Genomic DNA, 20,716 nt, shown 5'->3' on the forward strand with positions numbered 1-20,716 from the left:
AGGATTACAGGTAATAGGGTCAGTTTGCTGATTAGAGTTCAGTCCATCTGCCTTGAGGCTTTCATCCAGAAAGAGAAAGTCAAGAGGGCTAAAAGAGGAACCTCTGCTAACTGCCTGGGAGGAAGGGATGGCCACTGGTGTCTAGAAAACCAAACTTGGTTTTGTCAGTTGTAGAATAACATGTGCAATAATAGAATTTATAAACCTTTTTATAAGTCTATATTTGCAGTTAAGCCCATAATAACTGCTTACAAATGAGGGCAATTTTTCTGGGCATAGCTATTTCCAGTAAAAGTAAAAGTATTTCCAGTAAAAGTAAAAGTGTGGCCTTAGGTGTAGTAGTAAAGTCTTAGTTCCTGTAGTACAACTTCTTATGCAAATTTTGCAGTGTTTGACTTTCTTGTATGTAAGAAGTAGTTTGTATTTTCTGTTAGGTGAGGCTAATTTCTTAGAAAGGATATAAGGAAATAAGGTGTCTAATACAAGCTTTAGAAGTCTGGGGGATTTTTACGTGTAAAAACTCTGAGAAACCATAAAAGCACATCACATGTTTAACATGCAGGTTGTAAGCTAGATTGAATTAGCCAAAGAAGTTCTGACTGCATTTTATTGATAGATAACTTTGTCAAGTGTTGCAAACTTTGCAGTGGTAAAAGCTTCAAGCTTGTTCATCTTAATGCAATAAATGTCAAGGTGCTTAGTGTAAAACAGGTTAACACTTCAAGGTTTGCTATGGGTTTGCTGCATCTGCTTTTCCTAGTGAGGAAATTAGCCAATAGTCTCCTCAGATGGATGGTGGGATTTTAATGATTCCGCCAGTCCCAGGCTGTTCCCATTTGTGACGTTTCAAGACGCTTGAGTAAGCATGAAGACGGATGCAGGAACATAGGTGTGGTGTGCAGTAGACCTGCAGTAGACCTGGAGCTTACAAATATTTGTTGAGTGATATTTGTATAATCATAATGATCTTTAAGATAAGGAAATTGATTCTAACAGCAAAAAAGCCAGTGAAAAGCTCTTAAAAATCTAGTTGGTATTAAAAATGTGACCAGTTTATTTTGTGCTACTGTACAAATGCTGTGAAATGAATGTAGCATGGAGCAGATCTGACCTGATTTGAAATAACAAATTTAATGCTAAAAGAGTATCTTGTATCAGAGTCACTATAGCAGAAAATGGTTTTTCTATTTCTTCCTGTGATGCAGACATCACTGTTGTTTATCACATTAGAGATCTTAATATAGCTTTTTGTGGGCTATTTATACTTAAATAAGAAGTTTAAAAAAGACATATCTGGGGACTTGGAGATGCCATCCAGGTCACTTTGTGGTTTCCCCCAATCATGGTAATTATCTCTTTTAATCATTGAAATTAAGCTTTTCAAGTTAAAAAACACTGTGGGCCCCTCTCACCAAGAAAAAACAATCCCAAAATACCCAGCCTGGGAAAATATACTTTGTTGGAGTACCTTTAGTACAGTTGGTACAAGGACTTCAGGGAGAGGTAGTTGAAGTACTTTATTTTTCAAGAACCATTTCCGTTTAAATCTTCATTGTTTATCTTTTAAATGGCCCTTTCAGAATCAGAACTGGCTAAGTTTTAGGAAAAATTTTAACGCAGGAATATGCCAGGATTGCATCCAGTCCTACAGGATTGTTTCAAGCAGTAGAAAAGGCACCGCTGTGATCATGATGGGGAGGACAGGAATACACATCTCATGTTGTTTTTACAGGGAGCTAGGGACCCCCTGGATACTCCTTTTCCAGTAATTGGGCAGTCAACTAAGAGAGAATGATAATTTTTACTTCTTTTTGGATTAGCTGGTATGGTTGAAAGAAACAGTGCAGCATCGTGACAGAGGTTACAGCCCTGCATCTCCAATTGAGGGGGTAGAATGTCTTGTGAAATGTAACTCTGGTGTACAAGTAGTAAGTTGGGTCCAATTACAAGTAAGTTCTGTTGGCCACTTCAGTACCTGAATTATTTCTGGAGCAATTGAGGCCTATAATTCAAATGAAGCATTATTACAGATGAGTGGGGAGGAAAAAATAAATCCTAATGGAAATTTGGAAGAAAAGATGATGTTTTGCAGGGGTGATAGTGCCAACCTTGGTCTTTATTTTACAGAATAGAAGAATTAAGATCAAACTGTAAAAACTAGTTAACCTGAAACACATTATAGAAAGAGGAGGTTTGTTGTGGTTTTTTATGGTGAGTTTATTTTTGGAAAGAATGCTATTGGGAGCAGAGGGCTTACTGATGTACACTGATGTACGCAGCTCAGCACAACATATTTTTGCTGAAGTCTGAATCTTGCCGAAAACCATTTTCCATAGCTTTTCAATTGATTTTTCTGCAGACTGTCTCACTGCAGCATATAACTGGATGCTGGGGTGACTGGTGCTGATTTCCCGGTATTATATTTGATTTGGGACTCTGTACATGTTTTTTCTCTGACCACTGTGCATGACTTGGGTGCTTCATTGTTGAGAAGTCTTGTTCAGAAGCAGATAGATTTGGGCTGCCTATGTGTAACTGCTGTTTTCAGATAAAGTTAGCAGTTTATTTTTCAGTTTTATTCAAACTGTCTTGTACTGTTTGAACACTTACCAACTTTCTCTTCTCTGTTCTCCTCATTCCAGCCCCAGGTTTTCTGTTGATTCTGGTATTTGCCTGCATGCTGGTTTACCTTTGGATGGGTATTGATGTTTGAGACACCTTACAGTGCAACATAATGACTTTATCTGCTGGCTTCATCCTTTTAATTCCCTATCCTTTAAGGTGCTTAGTTACATTTTCATTTTTGTGATGCTGACTTGGCTGTTGTTTTGCCTGAGAATGGAGTTCCCAATAACACTATAGTTATTCAAGTACAAAAGCCATGCTGTTTTTTTCATCATAGTAAATTTGAACAATAGCTGATGTTACTGAAATGGTAAAAGCCTCCCTATTCCCCACTCTTTTTGTAAGGCTGTTATACTACTAGTGGTAGCATTTGGAAATGGCTACGAAAACTCCAGAACTGGATCTTCCTTTTCAAAAGTATTAGATTCAGTGGAAAGTACTTGTCAGTCAGTGACTTCGATACAGCTCTGTTTTGGAGTTCTATATGTCATCTGGCTGCTTTTTTCATTTTAATATCAATACCTGTGGATTTCTTTGACATGGCTGGTTTTTTCCACCAACTAATGGGATGGTGACAAACTATTTCTAGGCTTCCTTCAATCACTTCAATGTTGGTAGATCTGTAATGTGACCAGCATAAAGTTACCACTGGAAAATAACCAGAGCTGCTGTCTTTGAGACTGCTGGGTCCTTTGAGAGGTTTCCCATCAGAACATGGCAAGGATGATGAGCATCACGGATGATAATGGAGAAAACACTGTGAAGAAAGAAAACTACTTTTTTATTGTGGCACTGGGCTCACTGTTAGACTTGTTTATTTCAGGGTCCGTGTTCTTCTCATTTTCTCCTAGCTTTTCAATAATTGCACATCTTTAAAAACTATTAAACCTGGATGCATATTTTCATTTAAGTATCGAGTGCTTGTCAGCTGCTTTTCCTAGACCATGTTATGGTGGCTTTTAGGAGAATGAGACTTGAGTACTTTCCATTGCCAAAAGAACTACAAACCCAAAACACAAACATAAAAAAATACAAACATACACAAAACAAAAACAAACCAACCCACATAAAACCACCCCAAAACATAAAAGGTTTGCTTGTTTTATGAAAAACAGAACAAAGTGAAGGGGGAAAAATTATACTGCGCATTCCATATGTGGTTAGCCTACTTTTGACTAGTTTTTCTGTGGAGCTTTTTTTTTTTTTAAGTCCCCAATTTTTGTTACAGATGCTGGAATTCTCTTTTCATGCTGTTTATTAATATAGAGGACAACTCTTTAAAGATGCTTGGATGGGAAAATTTAGTTGATATAGAGGGTGTCAGTGGCATGAGTAAGAGAATGGAAATGATTCTTCATAATTTTTAAGTACTGGAAAAATCATAGTATCCTCAGTGGCATTTATAAAGTGTCCTTCTGGTTTAATTAGAAAAACTGTGATCCAGCAATAGCAGCTGTTCTTCTAGGCTGAAGTTCAGATTTTAACCTGGCCTAAGTCTGTGCTGCTCTTGAAAGAACTAATAGCGCTTGGCCCAAATTGGATTAGTGTGTAAATCCAGCTGGAGTGCTTCTGGGAGCTGCAAGGAAGTTTAGTCTTCAGTCTGCTTGCAGCACAGCTAAGGAAAATCTTGTGTCAGCACAAAGGAGGAATGGTTTGGAGGCTGGGATTTAATTTTTTTTTCAGTGGCAGTACTGGTTGATATGACAGTCATGAGGCATTTGTTTCAGAAAATTGTCAAACTGAGCCTTGGTTGCATTGAACTAATGTTTTGACTAAAAATCTTCAGCATGATGTAATGTTGTGGTTGTAACGAAGGATCTGTGTTTATGCCCGAGATATTTTTCCCTGAAGAATTTTGACTTTTCTAATTGGAAGAGGAGCTTATCCTATGGATAACTTCGTACTAAAAATACTAAATGAGGCTATGCAAAAGTCAGTCTTGTAGGGTCAAACTGAAAAACCTTACTAGATAAATATTTAAAAACTCTATTTTGTGAACTCTTTATGCATCTGAAATTTTTGAGAGCTCAGGGTAAGATCACAACCTGTAGCACTGCTCAGCTTAAGTCACACATCAGGTCAGCTGATGTTAGTGGATGTAGGTAACTTTGGCAACATGCTTTTGAGTTGACACTTCTTTTAAGCACTGGTTTTGCGGCTGCTGCCCGGTGTGCTGTAGGATGAAGGCAAATATTTGTTGTTGGTTTTAAAAGTACAACTTAAATGTTTGTAAATGGCACATCCTTTAGCATAGTGCAGTCTTAGCTTTAAATTAGTTGTGTGTTTCCAAATGAAACATTTGTGGAATATAGAAATCTTAGTAGTATGCATTTTCAGATGGCTCCCAAAATGGGGATCTTTCACATACAAACTGTAAATAACTACATGTTAATCAGGTCTATCTCACTTGGACTTCCATGCCTCACTGAAATTTAATTTCATTTCTTTTTTTTTTTTTTTTTAAGTCTCATTAATAAAATGACTATTTCAGGAGAAATGTGTATCTGATGTATCATTTTGGACAACAAACTTGAACAGGAATATGATAATTGTTCAAATGAATTTTTAAAGATGGCACATTAGATGTGGGAAGATTTTTGCTATGGGAGAGCAACATTAGACTTCTTCAATTCAGATTTTGAAGTTCAGATAAAACAAAAATGCATAGTACTGTAAGGGTGATACCATATTCTAATTTAAGGAATACAGAAATAATGAGATTGTTTCATGTCCTTCTAGCCCTATAGAGGCAAATAACTTTGAAATCCACAGTGCAACTCAGCCTTAGCATAGCATAAATATTGAAATAAAAGATGAGGTGAAACTGTGATGTTTTGTATAAAAAGGTTATTTTAGAGGGATACCATTACATTGTGGTGGAGAAGAAATTGCAAGATTTCTTTATTTTTGAGGTCTTGGAGACATATACTGTTGGTAAAAATGTGGAATATATGTGAAGTTGCTAACTTAAAGGAAATTGACTATTGACAAGTATCTGTTCACCACTTTTCTGCTACGTCAGTGCCAGGCAGAGCAAAAAACACTAGCTGCAACTCAGCAGGCATTGAGACAGAAAAGAGCATGTCAGATTTTCACTTACATGTTAGAGGGTTCTTTTGCATTGTATTTGACTGAATGATTTAAGAATGTATGTGCAAAAAATATTTTAAGAATTATTATTTGTATCTCTTAACTAAACTCATTCTCACCTTCTGTAAAGGACAAGTCTATCCCTTACCAGATGCAGTGTCCTTGGCTCTGGGCTGTGTCCTCTGTAGCTGGCAGGAAGTCCACAAGAATTCCTGGTCCACCTCCCATGTCTGTCCTTCAGACTTATCCACTGCAAAATATAGCAAGCATTCTAGACAGGTCTTAGGATATGACCTTATCAGACCTGTCTGTTTTCCTTTCCACTTTGTAAACGGATGCTTCTGTTGGCTACAAAAGCAGCTCAGTTTTCTTCTAAGTCATTATTAGAAAACTGAACAGTGGTGGCAGCAATTTGGAAACAAAGGCTTTGCACTTAAGCAGAACAGTTGTTGCCATATTAAAAAGGGTGTAGTCTTGACAACACAAGCTTATTTCACACCCTTTTTTAGAGCTAAAATACCCATTTTTACAATTCCAGTGGAGGCTGTCTTAGGGAAACAAAAGCATGTTTTGCCAAGGTTGCCTAAAAGTGGCAGCAGTGTATCCAGGAGAGCATATCTCTGTGATCCTCTTGCTCCTTGGTTGGCTAACACCAGACCAAAGAAGCAGAATTATCATAATTTGCAAACAACATTGCCCTAATTTCTCATTCCTTATTGCCACAAGAATCATATCACTGGGGGTGTATTTTCAGAATTCTGTCTATCTATCTGTATCTTCCTCTTGTCACTTGTGCCTGTTAAGGGGTTTGTCATAACACAGTTTTCTGTTAAAAAATGTGCCTCCAAGGATATTAAAGAGAGAAGGCAGCAAGAGGGAAGGTATAAGGTATTGAAAGAAATTTTTCCTACCGCAAGAAATATTCTAAGTTAAGTCTTCTGACAAAGTTTTGTGGATTTGCTTAATAGCAGAGTGTCCCATCTGGGATATTTTGAGAGCACTCAATATACTTCAGTAGCTTTTATTCTGTTATAGTGTAAATTTTCAAGGGAAGATATGATGAAGAATTGAGTAAGTCAATCAAAGTGCTCTTTGTACTCTTCTGTAGAGAGTCATTAGGTTCCATTTAAATAAAAATAATTTCGTTTTTTGTCCTTCTGAAATTTTCTGTGATACTCATGCCTTAGATGTATCAATTGGGTGGTGTTTTGAGGAAGATGTTGCTTAAAGTGCTTCACCTTTCTCTCCTTTTACTCAAGTTGATGTGTAGAGCTTCTTTTACTTGAGTTGCATGCATGCCATATTCAGATGTTGACCCTTTATCTGTACCAAGTGTTTTAATCTTAATGATTAAGTAAACCCCATCACTCTTTCTTATTTTTTCATTAGCATTTCGATAGCTGTGTCAGTTTTGTTTCTGTCCAAGTAATGAAAGAGCCTGCTGTGACTAATCTGCAATCTCTGTTCATTAATATACTTTTTATTCTTTAGTCAGCAGATGTTAGCAGTTCTACTGTACAATTAGTTGTCAGCAGTAACATAGAGATGACACATTTCATGTTCCTATAATCTTCCCCTCTTTTTTTTATAATTCATATAATCAGGGAATACAATTCTATTTATCCCTTATGCCCTTTATCTCTATTTATGCCTCCAGAGAGTAAGTCCAGCTCTGCATCAATGGTGGTCTCAGATGTTTGCTTTCTTGCCTTATACAGAGCACCCTACTTTATCATTTTCACAACAGTTTCTGTTCCTCTTGATTTGATTTTTGAAGTAATAAGGTTTTTTTTCTTCTCTTGTGAAGGATCTTTATTTTTGCTTTGTCAAAGCCTGTGAAAATTGAAGGTGTATCCTGGTTATGAGGTTTCAGCATAGAAGATTTGTCCTGGAATTCTGCAGCTTCTGTCATTTCCAGTTGAATTCTTTAACCTAGTTATTTCATAGAGACCTTCTACATTGAGATTGCCCATGTAGGTCAGTTTTTACAACTTCTTATTGCTTGTAATGTCTCTGAAGCTGCATTGCAGTATGAGTACAGCTTAATCAGATATAGGAGTTTTATTTCACCTAACAAAGAAAACAAAGCATGGTAAGCTTTGGTGAGCCTGGAATGCAGCTGCTAATGGTGGGCTTGTAACTCTGAAGCTCAGATTGTTGCATTTCAGCTGTTCTTGGTACCAGATATGAGTGGACCAATGCCATGCAGTGTTTTTGTCATCTGCAGTAATGTTGAAGAACTAAAAGTGAAGAGAAACTTGTGGGTTTGGTTCCATGGTTTTACTGGGCTGCAAGTTTTTGTCCAAAGTGCTGAAAGATTGCTTTCCATGCCTCATGTTAAGATGTCCTGTTTTAAATATCAGGAGCAAAGCCTGTATATGCAATTAGAGGAAATAAGACTTTCTTCAGAAAGTGCCACAAATTCTTTGACTTGTGAATTGTTGATGATTCTTTTGTGACAGAGGTCTAGTTTTAAATGCAGATTTTTACACTTATCCTTGTTTCCAATAAGAGAGGAGAGTATTTGACTTAGCTAATCTATCTGATGTCATCTCCCCCTCATTTTCCCATCCTGAAGCCCTATGTGCCCTAGTTATCGCTTCTTGCTTCACATGCTGCATTGTGAATTCTAGTGCAAGAGTTGGATTGGGAGTAGGAGACCATTTTTCTTGGCAGTAGCCAAAATTTCACCTGTGAAGTTAAACCATTGTTTCATGGCAGCTTTAATCTGTCAGTTGTAGAAAGCTAGACCTGCTTCTGCTTTGAGGAAAAACAATAGTACTTGGAAAATGCTGTGTAGAATCTTCTGCAATATTCTTCTGAGATATTTTCCATCCGTGCTAATGGCTTTTCTGAATTATTTAAACATGTCATCTCTGACAAGAATGATATACCAAGAGTCTGCCCTCAGTTATTGCACTTTAAATTCTGCTCTAAGAAAATAGATTAAATTGTCTTGCTGTATCCTAAATGCAGAAATTATGCTGCTGTTGATGCTGTTGCTGACAGGCAGAAATGGATTTATTGCTGCTAGACTTCCCTGTTCTTCTGTTTTGCTAGGAGCATCTTTGTGGCTCTAACATATGTTGCTTCCATAATTTATGCTTCACATTCAAGTTGTGAAATGGTGGAGCTTTGACTTTCTTCCCCTTATAAATGCCTATAAAAGACAGAGTTGATAATTTGCAAGATTTCACATGACACCATCCTACATGGAAAAGTAGATATGTGGTAGCAGCATGGTCCTGCTCTCATCCTCCTCCTGACGGGTTTCATCTGGATGTTCTTACATGTTTATTGGACTGTTGGTTTGTATTTTGTAGAGCACTGAAGGCAGGAACTAGCCTTTACGAAAGCTTCTAAAATCAGACTTGAAATTAAAAGCATCTTGTAGTCTCCATTTTTGTGGTTGTCTATAATGACATGGCAGAGCGTCATTTCCCCTCGGCAAGAGGATGGTTCTTTCATACCATTCGCCATAGTTCAGGCTCTCTGATTATTCCTGTAGCTTCTCTTCTGCATTTCTGCATGAAAGCAAAAGCCTGCATGTTACAGTGCCATCAAAGCCATTGCACATTTGCATAAAGCTGCAGGTGCTGTCGTGCACATAAACTGTGAATTGTACAAGGATGAAAGAAGATGCAATACAATTTTTTTATACCTTCTGATAAGCTTTTTACCCTTCTTTGAGTCACCAGCATCAAACCAATGGGATTGTATTTTAAGCAAAAACTGTCACAATAATTAGAATTTATAAAATCGAAAAATTCCATGAAAAAACTTGCTCAACAGCTAAAAATAAAATATGCTTTGATGTAAACATTCTGTATAAGTAGGTTGCAGAGAAGTACAGCATTTTTCTGTTGAATTTGATCCCCTTGCAATAACTCTTTGTGGATATCAAATGTGCTATCAATTGCCCTTCATCACAGAAGAAATGTGTTGTTGGATATCTTCATTCTGAAAAAGCAGTGAAGCAACTGCAGCTTATGCTTGACTGTATCAAGGAACTTGAAATAAAGATGTCTACTTAAAATGCCATGGAAGCTTCCAAAAACCCTGTGCAAATTGTAGAAACCTGGTTACCATGGGACTTACTGGCAGCTTTTCTCTGATGAGCTACAAGTCCCACTGGGATGAGTTACCTTCTCTCAGCCATCAGAATTGGTCGTTAATGCTTCTTTTCTATCTGCAGTTCTCGCTGTGTCTGGTTAATAGAGACCATAAGAGAAAGACTGGGCCGTCTTCTTGGTGATGATGCATGAAGCAAATCACTTTGAGCAGTTTAACTGAAGTCTTGGCTTCCAGTGCTGCAAAACATTTTTCTTGCTGGTGGCTGGTTCCTTGGCAGTCTTGTAGTCCCACCTGGAGCTTGGGAAAGCAACTTGAAATTCCGAAATACACGTAGCACTTGTGGTCATGTTCCCAGTGGTGCAGTTGACTGTCACAGGGCATAAGCATGAAATACTGTTTCACTGGTAGACAGCCAAGTAATTGTTAGTGACGAGTAGAAAACTTCTGGTCATTTCTGCAAGAGTAACTTATAATGAAGAGGTAGGAAATCATGCAGAGAGCATGCTGAGAATGTTCAAGATTGGTTACTCACCTTGATCACTTGATATGTTTAATGAGCTCTCACGTGAGGTCATAAATCTAAGAATGCAAGTCATGCTTTCTTTGGGGCTTGAGTTTTAGAAAACAAGATCCTAAAAATATAGAAGAAAACTGATCCTGGATTTTTAGAATGATGTGGTATCTGGAAGATGTAGTGTGATGTATTATTGAGAGGGGCAATACATGAATGAGGAAACTGTGGTCTCCACCAGAAGTTACAAATAAAGCTGGTTGGACTGGACTTCTTGTCCATTTTTCTCATAGATATGAGTGTGATTGGCAGAGGCTGGAAAGTTGGAGGAGGTTGGAAATATGCCACATTCTTAATGTGCCACAGCAGTGAACAGTGAAAAAAGCATCATTAAGGGTATCAATTCACTTCTGTTATCACAGGGAGCAGATGCTGGCAATTTGAGACTTTTTGTAGTAATAAAGTCATAGCAAGAACTGATAGAAGAAAGTTAGCTGTGAGTAGATTTTCTAGCTGATTATCACAGATTAGGATTTCTGGTTCATTTATGAGGAGGGATTTGGAAATGAAGGTGAAAGATTTATGTAGCTCAATCAACCTAGTTACTTATTTTTTTACCTGAGCACTGCTTTCCCCCATTCACATGGATTGTACACCATTGTTCCAGTTTTTCAGTTGTTCACTTCCTTTACTAACATGCTTTAGTGCTATTCTGGAGACTATTTACATGGTTTGCAAACCATCTCAGTGGTCTCCTCTGATCCCCAGAAATATATTTGAGATCTATATGCTTTATATATTAAAGAGGAGACTGAATGTATTGGTTTTTGGGTTTTTTTTCTTGGTTTTTCTTATGTTAACAGCTAGTCTTATATGTGTAGGAAAAAAGGAAGGAAGATCAGTGTTTTGTTCACAGGTATCCAAGGTTAATTTAAAGTGATGTGCTATGAGCCATCTTCATAAATATGCTAATGGTCAAGATGTGATCGTTAACCCAAGTGTAAAAGAAGAGTTCCACTCTATTTGTACAGCTGTTTAGAAATTTATGGACTTGAGAAGAGTTAGAACTTTGCTAGTCTTGTGAGGGCTCACAAAAGGTATTCCTTCACAAAAGTATGTTAGTAAAAGTATGTGCTTATTTCTACCAACAAGGGTGGCCAGCTCCATGTGTTTGAATGTGACTATAAAAACAGCTTACTAAAATGTTAGCATTTGGAAACACTAAGTTACTCATAAATATAGGACACAAAATAATGAAGAAAAAGAACAATATTCAGAAGAATTTGAAGCCTATGTGAAATATTTAGTGGGAGAGAGAGGGCAAGGTAAAAGGCAGTGCCTGGATACCAGAAATAATTAACACAGTGGATTCAAGATTACTTTACAAAATAAATGTTTTCCTTGTTTTCTTCTTTTAAAAACACATTTCTAAAAATTGCTCACTCTAAATTAGGCACCTAGGTCTAACTGCAACATAATTCATTATGTGATTGGGAGTTATTGCTGTTGAAAAGTTTCTATTACATTGCATCCTTTTGCCAGTTCATGCAGTGGTCAAAGGGCAAAATATCATCAGAAGTACTTGCTGAAAATGGGAAGATGCATTTTATTTGAGATGTATCATTTTGTTTCTGTAAGGGCAAATGAAATTTTACTTGTTTTCCCTTCTCCCTTGTGGTTTTGTTAGTCGTATTCATAGCCTGTTGCATCTGTGGAAGCTAATTTCCTAGAAGCCTTTCCAGTAGGCAATCCTTTTAGGTAGTTTTGGGAAGGACAGAGGATTTTGTTTGGCTGTGGAGTTAAGGGTGTTTTGTGTGTGTTTGTTCAGGGGGTTGTTTTGGTTGGAATTTGAATTTTTTTAACTACTTACCATATTTCTAATGAAAATTAGAATATTTTCATGTGTCCAGATAGGGTGCTAGAGTGTTCACTTACAGCTGATCTCTCAAATTCTTCTTTCACAGAGAAACTCTTGTTTTATTACAATGGAAGCAGCATGATTTCCTACAGTACAATATTAAATGTTCCAGTTAAGAGGTTTTTTGCCTACAGTTTCAGTGCAATTGTTTTATCTGATGTTATAGCCTCTTACTGCTGTTGCAGATGTTGACCCTTACATGATATAAGGCACAACTGCATCCAGGATTGGTGCATTGAATTGAGGTATCACTCTTACATGTGATTGCTGCTAGCGGTTAAGCAGTTTAAACTGTTATAATCTGCACTGGTTGATTAAAGTTAGCATGATGGGTAAGGCTATCCAGGATGCTGGGCACCTTTGGGAACAAGATTGAGCATAAATATCCTTAGCATAGTTTCTTTTCACTAATTTCAGCTCAAAATTTCTTCACTTCCTTGCAGCTGTGAGGGCGGTGAAGGGTGAGGAGGGGAGCAAACCTCAGATCTCTCAGGGTGTAATGCTTCAGCAGTTCAGGGACTGCTTGGTATGGAGTTCCACAGATGCCCAAGCCATCTAGGGCAAACTGCTGGTTTTCCATTACACTCTTTTGAAGCAGAAAATCTTATTTCCATATGTTGAATTTCAACAGCTTGACAGGCACTCATTTTCAGGAGAAGTGGTTGTTTACGGTGTTTTTCACCTGAAATTCTTCAGCATATTAAGACTGGCAGTAACCCTAATAGAAGGGTGAAAGAAGGGGCAACCCTTCTTGTATACTTAAGTAGAATCTGATGCTAAAATCTTCCTTCGATACTGTAGTAGGGTGCCTTTTACAAGATTATGGTCAAGTTGAAAAATGAAGATATCTGAAAGGATATGACTTGCCCATTTCAAAACCAGAGCCACCCTCTTGAGAGCTTCAGTAGAGTGGAATAAAGACCTTCAATTTAACTGGAATGATGTCTATCTCTTGAGCAGGATTGTGACATGGAGGTTAAGCTTTAACGAAGATGCATCTATGAGAATGGAAAGTTGGGCATTTCAGAAGCTTCTTTTTGTTGCAGAATTGGTGGGGAGGCCTCTCGGCTGCAGCTGACCCCTGCCCTTTAAATCTTGCAAATGCAGAGTAGAAAACCTGTGTCCAAACCAGTAGAAATTCTGTGTCCTTTGTAACCAGACTCGGAGGCACTGTGTTTACTGCATAGTTTGTAGGTGTCTCATGCATCTGACCACGGAAAAAGGCAAAATCTGCAGGGCAGTGATGAAATCTTGTCAGCAGTCATGTCCCCCTGCTGGCTTGCATAAACCTGTCCCGGTGGGGTTAGTGTTCATTGCTATCTTGACATCCTACTTTGAGTATCTATCTCCCTTTCCATCAGCCTGGCTGTGGGCAGCCGCTGCTCGCAGCGCGGGTTAGCTCATCTGTCTGAAAGGGTGGGGTTTGAAGAGCAAGCACTACTGAGAGCGCAGACAGCCGGCAGGAGCTCTGGTTGCAGTGTTTCATCAGCTGCTAATCCGTTTACCGTGTAGCTAATGAGATTGCTCTGCTCGGTGCTGCAGACACTCTGTGCTACACCACTGTAATCGAGATGGCTGCTGTGTATGAGCCAGCTCGTGTAGGAAACCCAGATACCTATTACAGGGGAGACAGTTCCTAACTACTTTCTGTTACATAACTCTCTTGCATTAACCCAGGACATTTACCTCAAGACAGGGTTGGAAGTTTTCTCAGTTCAGTCTCTAAATCAATGCAATGTTTGTTGGGGCTGGACTGATCAGTGATTTAGTTAAGCATTGCCTTTCAATTATGGGCCCAGTTCAGCTCATTTTCCTCCCTCAGTGAAAGTACATGGTTTGCCCTCAAATTTGTTGGTTTGAAAGCAAATTTCTGTCTGTTTCTGTTTAGGTCAATGTACTGACAGACTGCATATGAAACCTAAACAGAAAAAAAGCATTTTTTTAATACCTTTTTCATTACTCTCATGCCAGAGTGAATTGTTGTGTTGAAGTTGTTTCTTAACAACAACAAAAAAAAAAAAGCTAAGCAAAAGACTTTTATTTTAAATAATAAATAGTTGATCTGAAATTCTTGCCCTTGTCTCTGTACAGCTGTGAATGGAGGGTAATCTTTGCTGTGGTGTGTTTAGCTGTATTTGCTTGGATTGTCATGGCAGTCGTGTCTCCAGATTGTTCCGCAAAGCTGATCTACTGTTGCTTGTGAAAAAATTATCAAAAAACTGCCCAATAAAATCCAGGCCCCTTCTGTACCCCAACAACAACAAAATTCCCAGGCAAGCCATGTAGTTTGAAACTTCATTTTATCTCTTGTGGCTTTAATAGTTATAGAAATCTAGTCTCAGTCTTTCTCCCTCCCCCCCCCCCCCCCTCCCACCCCCATTCTTTTTCCCCTCCCTGGTAATAAAGACTCTCAAATAATATTTGAAATAAAGGTGAGAACTTAATCTGCTTTGGCATTATGGTGAGTTATACCAGGAAGATAGCTTGTATACGTATAAAATCCAGTGTAATATCATCTTTGTATGTTGTGATGGGAGAAATGGACAAAAGTGCTGAATGCACTCAATACTTAATATGATCAGAAAAATTAATGTCTATAGAGCCCAACAGTGACAGTTGGATTTGAAAGGTTTTCCTTGAAATTGGAAAAGATTATAGATTCTCAAAGTCTTAGAGTGTAGTGCATGTTTTCAGGTACTATGTTTAGAGAGTGTTTGAAATGTGGATCTAAATGTTTATAGTTGACGTGATACTTGTGGTTTTACCGAAACTGTTCTGTTTTCTTCTAGGTGAATCTGGACTGGGAAAATCAACATTAATCAACTCATTATTCTTAACTGAATTGTATTCCCCAGAGTATCCAGGTCCTTCACACAGAATTAAAAAGACCGTACAGGTATGTCTGGGGAAAAAAAGGTACAGCCTGAATATTGTAACATGCAATTTAGTAATGTATGGTGATGTACAGTTGTCACATAAACACCTGAGTTTCAAGATACATTTAGTCATGATATGAACCACTAAGAAATATTCAGTGTGTCTTTCAGTGTATCTGAACAGCAAACCTTCCAGGTTCTCAAACCTGTAGCCTGTAGAAATGTGGGAGCCATGAAGTGTTTTGGGTTTTGCCTGTAGATTAAAAAGCACATATATGTGCAGAACTTTTTGAAAATGTAGTGTTTATTATTAATTAAAATAGTGAGTAAATCTGTAGAAATACATACATGTGCAAATCTATCTAAGGCAGGCTTTTAGAGACCTAATATTAAATTATTTGACAGAAGGGCAGGGACCTGGGTATGAAAGTATCTGTGAATCTTCTGCAGCCTGTATCCATAGTGGTACCTTGTTGACCTGTTACAAGTTGTTATTCTGAGACGTCAGGGACTAGGGTGAGCCTGCCTGACTTTAAGCACTAGACTTAGGCAAAGAGGATGTTCCTGCAAGTGCATGATGCAACTGAAATATTAAGTCAAAGACTGGAAAACTGAAGCTGATCCATTTGTTTTGTGTAATAACTTGCTACTGATCAATTATATTTTCTCATAAAAAAAAAAAAAAAAATGTTTTCTGTGTTATAAAAAGATTACTAAAAGTAAGTTACCTAATGCTATGAAATAATAATGCTATAGGTCGTTTAGGAAATCACTGTGTTTGTGAGGTACTTTCTGCCTTCACAGCTGAGCAGCTGAATAAGGATGCATGAGCTCTGCTTACCTCTCTTGATGTGCATTTGCTTAAGACTTTTGCGAAGATAGCTTGTGATAATCTAACTTTGTACAGGTGAGGACCAAGGGTGCTCACCATTGCTTCTACTGTCCAAAAGAGTTCCTCCAGCTGCAAAATTCAACGGTGGCTGAAAGGACTGGGCAACTGCAGAGTTGTGATAAAGGGATTAATCCCTGTTTTGAGTTAGGAGGGTGTGCAATGTGCTAAACAGAAGCTGTAAAATAGAGTGCTTTTTTACTCATTGGAATCAAGTAATTAAGCTGCAGTGCCATGAACCACTGTCCTTATTGCTTTGTGGGACCTCTGAGTTTTTTTGTTTGGGGTTTTGGATAAGATATTTTTAATCCAATGTCAGAACACAGAATAATTACCACAGTAGAAGGGAAAAGTTAGTTATTTTGTCCATATTGAGAAGTTTAAATTGCATTGCTTATGTTAGCTCAACATTAAAACTTGAATACTATTACAAAGGAAATTCATTGCAAAATATCAATTTTTCTTATTTGAGAAAAGCTTTTGAACAACCAGAGTTTGATTAACAATATATTAATAGCTTCTGAGCTTTGTTCATGTCTGTTCATGCTTTATCAGTTTAACGTAAAACCATAGCGGCTGACAAAACGGACTTGAAAACTTGTTATTAGGGGCATCAGACCGTTATTTGAATAAGATCTTGAAACAGCTTGCTTATTTCAAAGAGATGTTAACTGGGATGGAAGAGGTGGGCAGAGAGTTAAACTCTCATACAGTATACTTATTACTGAGCCAATCAGTGACTGTTGGAAAACCAAATAGACGGGTGACTTTTTTACTGGAAGAGAGATGTAGCATGATTTCATTACTGATGATTACATTTCAGTTTAGCAGAAGCTAAACCAATTCAGGGTTATGTTCATTGAATTTTAGTTTAAATAACTGTGGGATGGATTCCCTGTCATTGGAAGATTTTTAGTTTTTTCAGTTGGGAAAAATCTTTGGAAGAATTTGTACACAAGCTAACAAAAAATCCAAACTGCAACATCTTTCAGAGAACACACTCCCCTCCTAGTTAAAGATGCATCAGTGTAAGAAAAAATATGAAGATCTGTGTGGAATTTCTGGAATTTGAGTTAAGTACTTTCATCTGTTAAGGGGCAAGATTAGATGATCTGCTGTTCATTCTGACCATCGAGGTGGTTTGATTTGTATTGATTTACTGGTTTAAGAAAAAGACATACTTTCCAGAAAGCCTCACTTAATGATTTTTTTTTTCCTATGTAAAGCTGGAGAGGGGAAGAAAAGGGCTTGAACAGAGCTCAGGCTGAAAAGTCATTGCATTTTCTTCTTACTTCTACTGTGTGGGCTAAAGCTTGAGGCCAAGAGCTTGCCAAAGCTATTTTCAATAGTGAATTGGAGTTTGACATGACGTAGAGAATAATATGGTGGGAATGAAATAGATTTAAAGATAGTCTTCCCCTCTAGAAACTAAATCTGACTTTATCTAATAAGTACTTTTAAAAAATATACTTACAATGCAGTTTTGCTTTCAGTTCCTTGGGATTAATGAAAAGTCAGTGTAGCATTTTAAGAAAGAAACTGAAACTATCTTATTTCATTGTCAGTGTAAGTGAGGATAAAATTGTTTCCCCCTACAAGTTTGAAAATCATGTGTGGTAGCAATGTGTATGATGTGGAGGTGTTTCCTGTCAAATATTAAAGAATAAGCAGTGGGAGCCTTATTTGGATCCACTGGATTTGTACTCTTTGCCAGTAAAAACCTTTTTAAGTTGACGATTGATGAAAGGGTTTTGTAGGGTAGGGATGAGAGAAACCACCTCGCTTGAGCATCTTCAAATCTTGGCTGTAATAATCACTTGTTCTTATACGTTGGGAACAATTTACTGATCAGGAATTGTGTAAGAGGCTCTCACATAGGTAAACACAAACTGTGGTTTGGGCTTGAAAACCATTGCAGTTTGGAATTGTTTTGTGAGGCAGCTCTTTGCATTAATCTCATAGAAAATGCAGAAAAACAGTTGAGAGTAAGTGATTTGGTGTCAGAAGAATTCAAAGGAAGCATACTCAGAAATGACAGGGTATTAAATGTGTTTTCTCTGATCATTATCTGACTGCCTTAAATGCAGGATGGCAAAGGCATGTTTCATCCAATAAAAAGCAGTCAAGCTGTAACAAGCATCAAGTGATGAACACTGTGTAATAACTGCCAAGGAGACCTGTGTGACCCAGCTGACTGGAGTGCATGGGAAAATGGCTGTTTGGAGGAGACTTTTCTTAAAAAGTCTTAAATTCCAAGACTTGAACTAATGTTTTCAATGAATCCCTTGGGAATACTTGTAAATCAGATGATGGGATGTACTTGGATGCTTAACTGTGAATGACACTAGTTTACAGTGATTTTCTGGATCTTTTCCAGATGTTTCTGCTTTCTGTGCCTTTGACCATGTATGGACACATCCATTTAGGTTAGAAAAATGCAACTTTGCAGAGGCTTTGTGGCAGGGTCTTCATCTACTGTTTCCTATCAGTAGGTTTATGAAAACCCTGCTCTGATAGCAAGATACCTACATGAATTTATGAAAAGTAAGAAAAAATGTAAATCCTCACAACCCAGTAATGTATTAGCACTGTCTGCAGAGATTCAGTTGCTGCAGACAGTTTATCAAAAGGTGGCTTCACAAATTCAGCCACACTTAGATTTTACAAGCATGCAGAATCAGGGGGAATGCTTGGTGTGACATTTCTGAGGTCTCCTGACCTTTCTTTTCCTTTGTTATAAACATATGTTCAAGATAATGTTTTATTAATTGCTTCTTTTGTGAAAGCATTCCACTGTGAGCCCATAATAATTGTTTTTTCTGGGAATTTTTTTGCTGGAGAATAAAGCTGATACCTTGCAGCTCTTGGCAAGAGTACATCTCTCAACATTATTATCTCTAGTATTTTGCTAGTGCTGTGGGTTTCGTATACTTGCAGACAACGTGGTAATAGGAGGGCTGTGTGGTTACTATATGCAAGATAGCCAAAAGAATGCAAGGAATCAGAAGTTAATCTCTTGTGTGCTAAAGCTTGTGAGTAGTCAGCTCTTGGCTGAGTTGACTATGGCAAGGGATTACTGTCTTGAGTTCTGGTATCAATTGTTTACAATAAAATTTCTTGATAGAACTCCAGAGGATGGGGGGAAGTACACTCACCATAATTAAAACGTACGTTTCTAAAGCAGTGCATATATTCCTAGGTTCTCATGGCTTTCAGCTGCACACTTTTGGAAGGATGAGAGTTGTATAGTTTGTGAAAGAGTAACTTGGTGGTGGCTTAGGCTGGTGTGTGTGTACAGTCTTGTTTGTTTGGTTTTAATTCCTGTTTTTTTACACCTTCCTAGCCTTGCAGTAAGGCATCTTCATGTTGGAGTTTGAATTGGGTGGTCTTGAAGTCCAGCCCAACCTGGATACTTCTGTGACCAGTATCCTGGTAGCCATTAACTGTTTGAGAACTAGCAGCAAAAGGGACTGATATGACTTGGGTAGGATCCCTACTGATGAGTAGATAAAAACAGCATCCTGCATACTCAGAGGTTAAATATGAAGCTTTCTTTATAGGTAGTTACTGTTTTCTGTGATTCTGGATATTCTCTTCTGAATTGAAGTCAGTTGTGCAAGAGGGATTTAGTTCGACTTTCTGCAGTGTTAGTTTGTCTTGTGGGTTTACACTGCATCCCATAAGCAGTGATTGCAGAGCGTTTGCAACAATGTTCAGGTGTGGTTGAGAGAGTCTACTTCACTTACACAACAATTAGAGATGTGCAAGAGCTTAAGAAGCATTAATATGATATTTCTCAAATCTTGAACTGGTCAAGAGACCATCCAGATAGGGTTTATTATAAATAGAACTTTCTTTTCTCTCCCCAGTTAGGGTTTATGATGCTTAAGGAATGTTAAGCAACAAGGTGGCATCACCTTGAGTCTTTCGGCTCTCGTGTGGTTCTGGATAAATGGCTTACATGGCTGATTTCTTGAATCCACATCTAGAAAACAGTGTCACTCGTGATTTAATACAAATTGGTTTAATATCAGGGGAAAAAAAGGATGATTAAATGTCTAAGCAATTGGAAAGAAGCCAACATGTGTTTGTCATTTCATACTGCTGTGCATCTCACTGATAGTACAGTGGTGTACAGCACTTTTCCAGGCAGATGGACCTGACATTGGTGATATCAATAATTACTGAAATACCAGTAGGAAGAAGGGGGTGTGCTGGGGGTGTTCCTATTAGTAGGAAGCAGTCCATGTGCTGCTTAGCCTAGTTCTTCTCTGTCATGACATGCCTAATCTGTTGCGTGACATGTTCACTGCAAGCTGCCTGAGCTGTGCTGTGGATGGGTGGTCACAATAGGAGGCATGAACTCCCACACCTTGATCTTGCTTCATTCCTTGTGCTGATGCAGTTGCCTTCTGAGACGGGTTTCCATCAGTGACTTGAGCTAACTCAATCCATTACAGTCACACAGGTCTAGCTCAGCAGATTGCAGCCAGATTGTATCACTTGTTTCACTTTGTTTGTAATAGGAAACCATCACTTTCAGATTCCATTCCCAACCATTATGCTATCTGAAGAATAAATGTATTCTTAAAAATACATTAACAGGACTAGAGGACTAGAAGTGTCTAAGGTGCTTGTGGGGAGGATTAGTTTTGAGAAGTGTAATTTTCTTTGAAGTGACCAAGTTTGCAACTTTATCAAGTTTAATGCCTGGTTAAGGTTTTTTCTGTTTA

General features: G+C 38.0%; 1 protein-coding gene across 2 annotated transcripts in view; it reads left to right on the plus strand.

The window, feature by feature from the left end:
- Positions 1–20,716, plus strand: part of SEPTIN7 (septin 7) — a 60,125-nt gene that overhangs the window by 18,399 nt on the left and 21,010 nt on the right. For both annotated transcript variants that reach the window (XM_053978016.1, XM_053978023.1), the window contains exon 2: positions 15,008–15,114. In XM_053978016.1, coding sequence (XP_053833991.1) covers positions 15,008–15,114 — 107 coding nt within the window. The remainder of the gene's footprint in view (positions 1–15,007; positions 15,115–20,716) is intronic.

The sequence above is a fragment of the Vidua macroura genome, chromosome 1 (assembly GCF_024509145.1).
Source record: "Vidua macroura isolate BioBank_ID:100142 chromosome 1, ASM2450914v1, whole genome shotgun sequence".
In the NCBI taxonomy this organism is placed as follows: domain Eukaryota; kingdom Metazoa; phylum Chordata; class Aves; order Passeriformes; family Viduidae; genus Vidua; species Vidua macroura.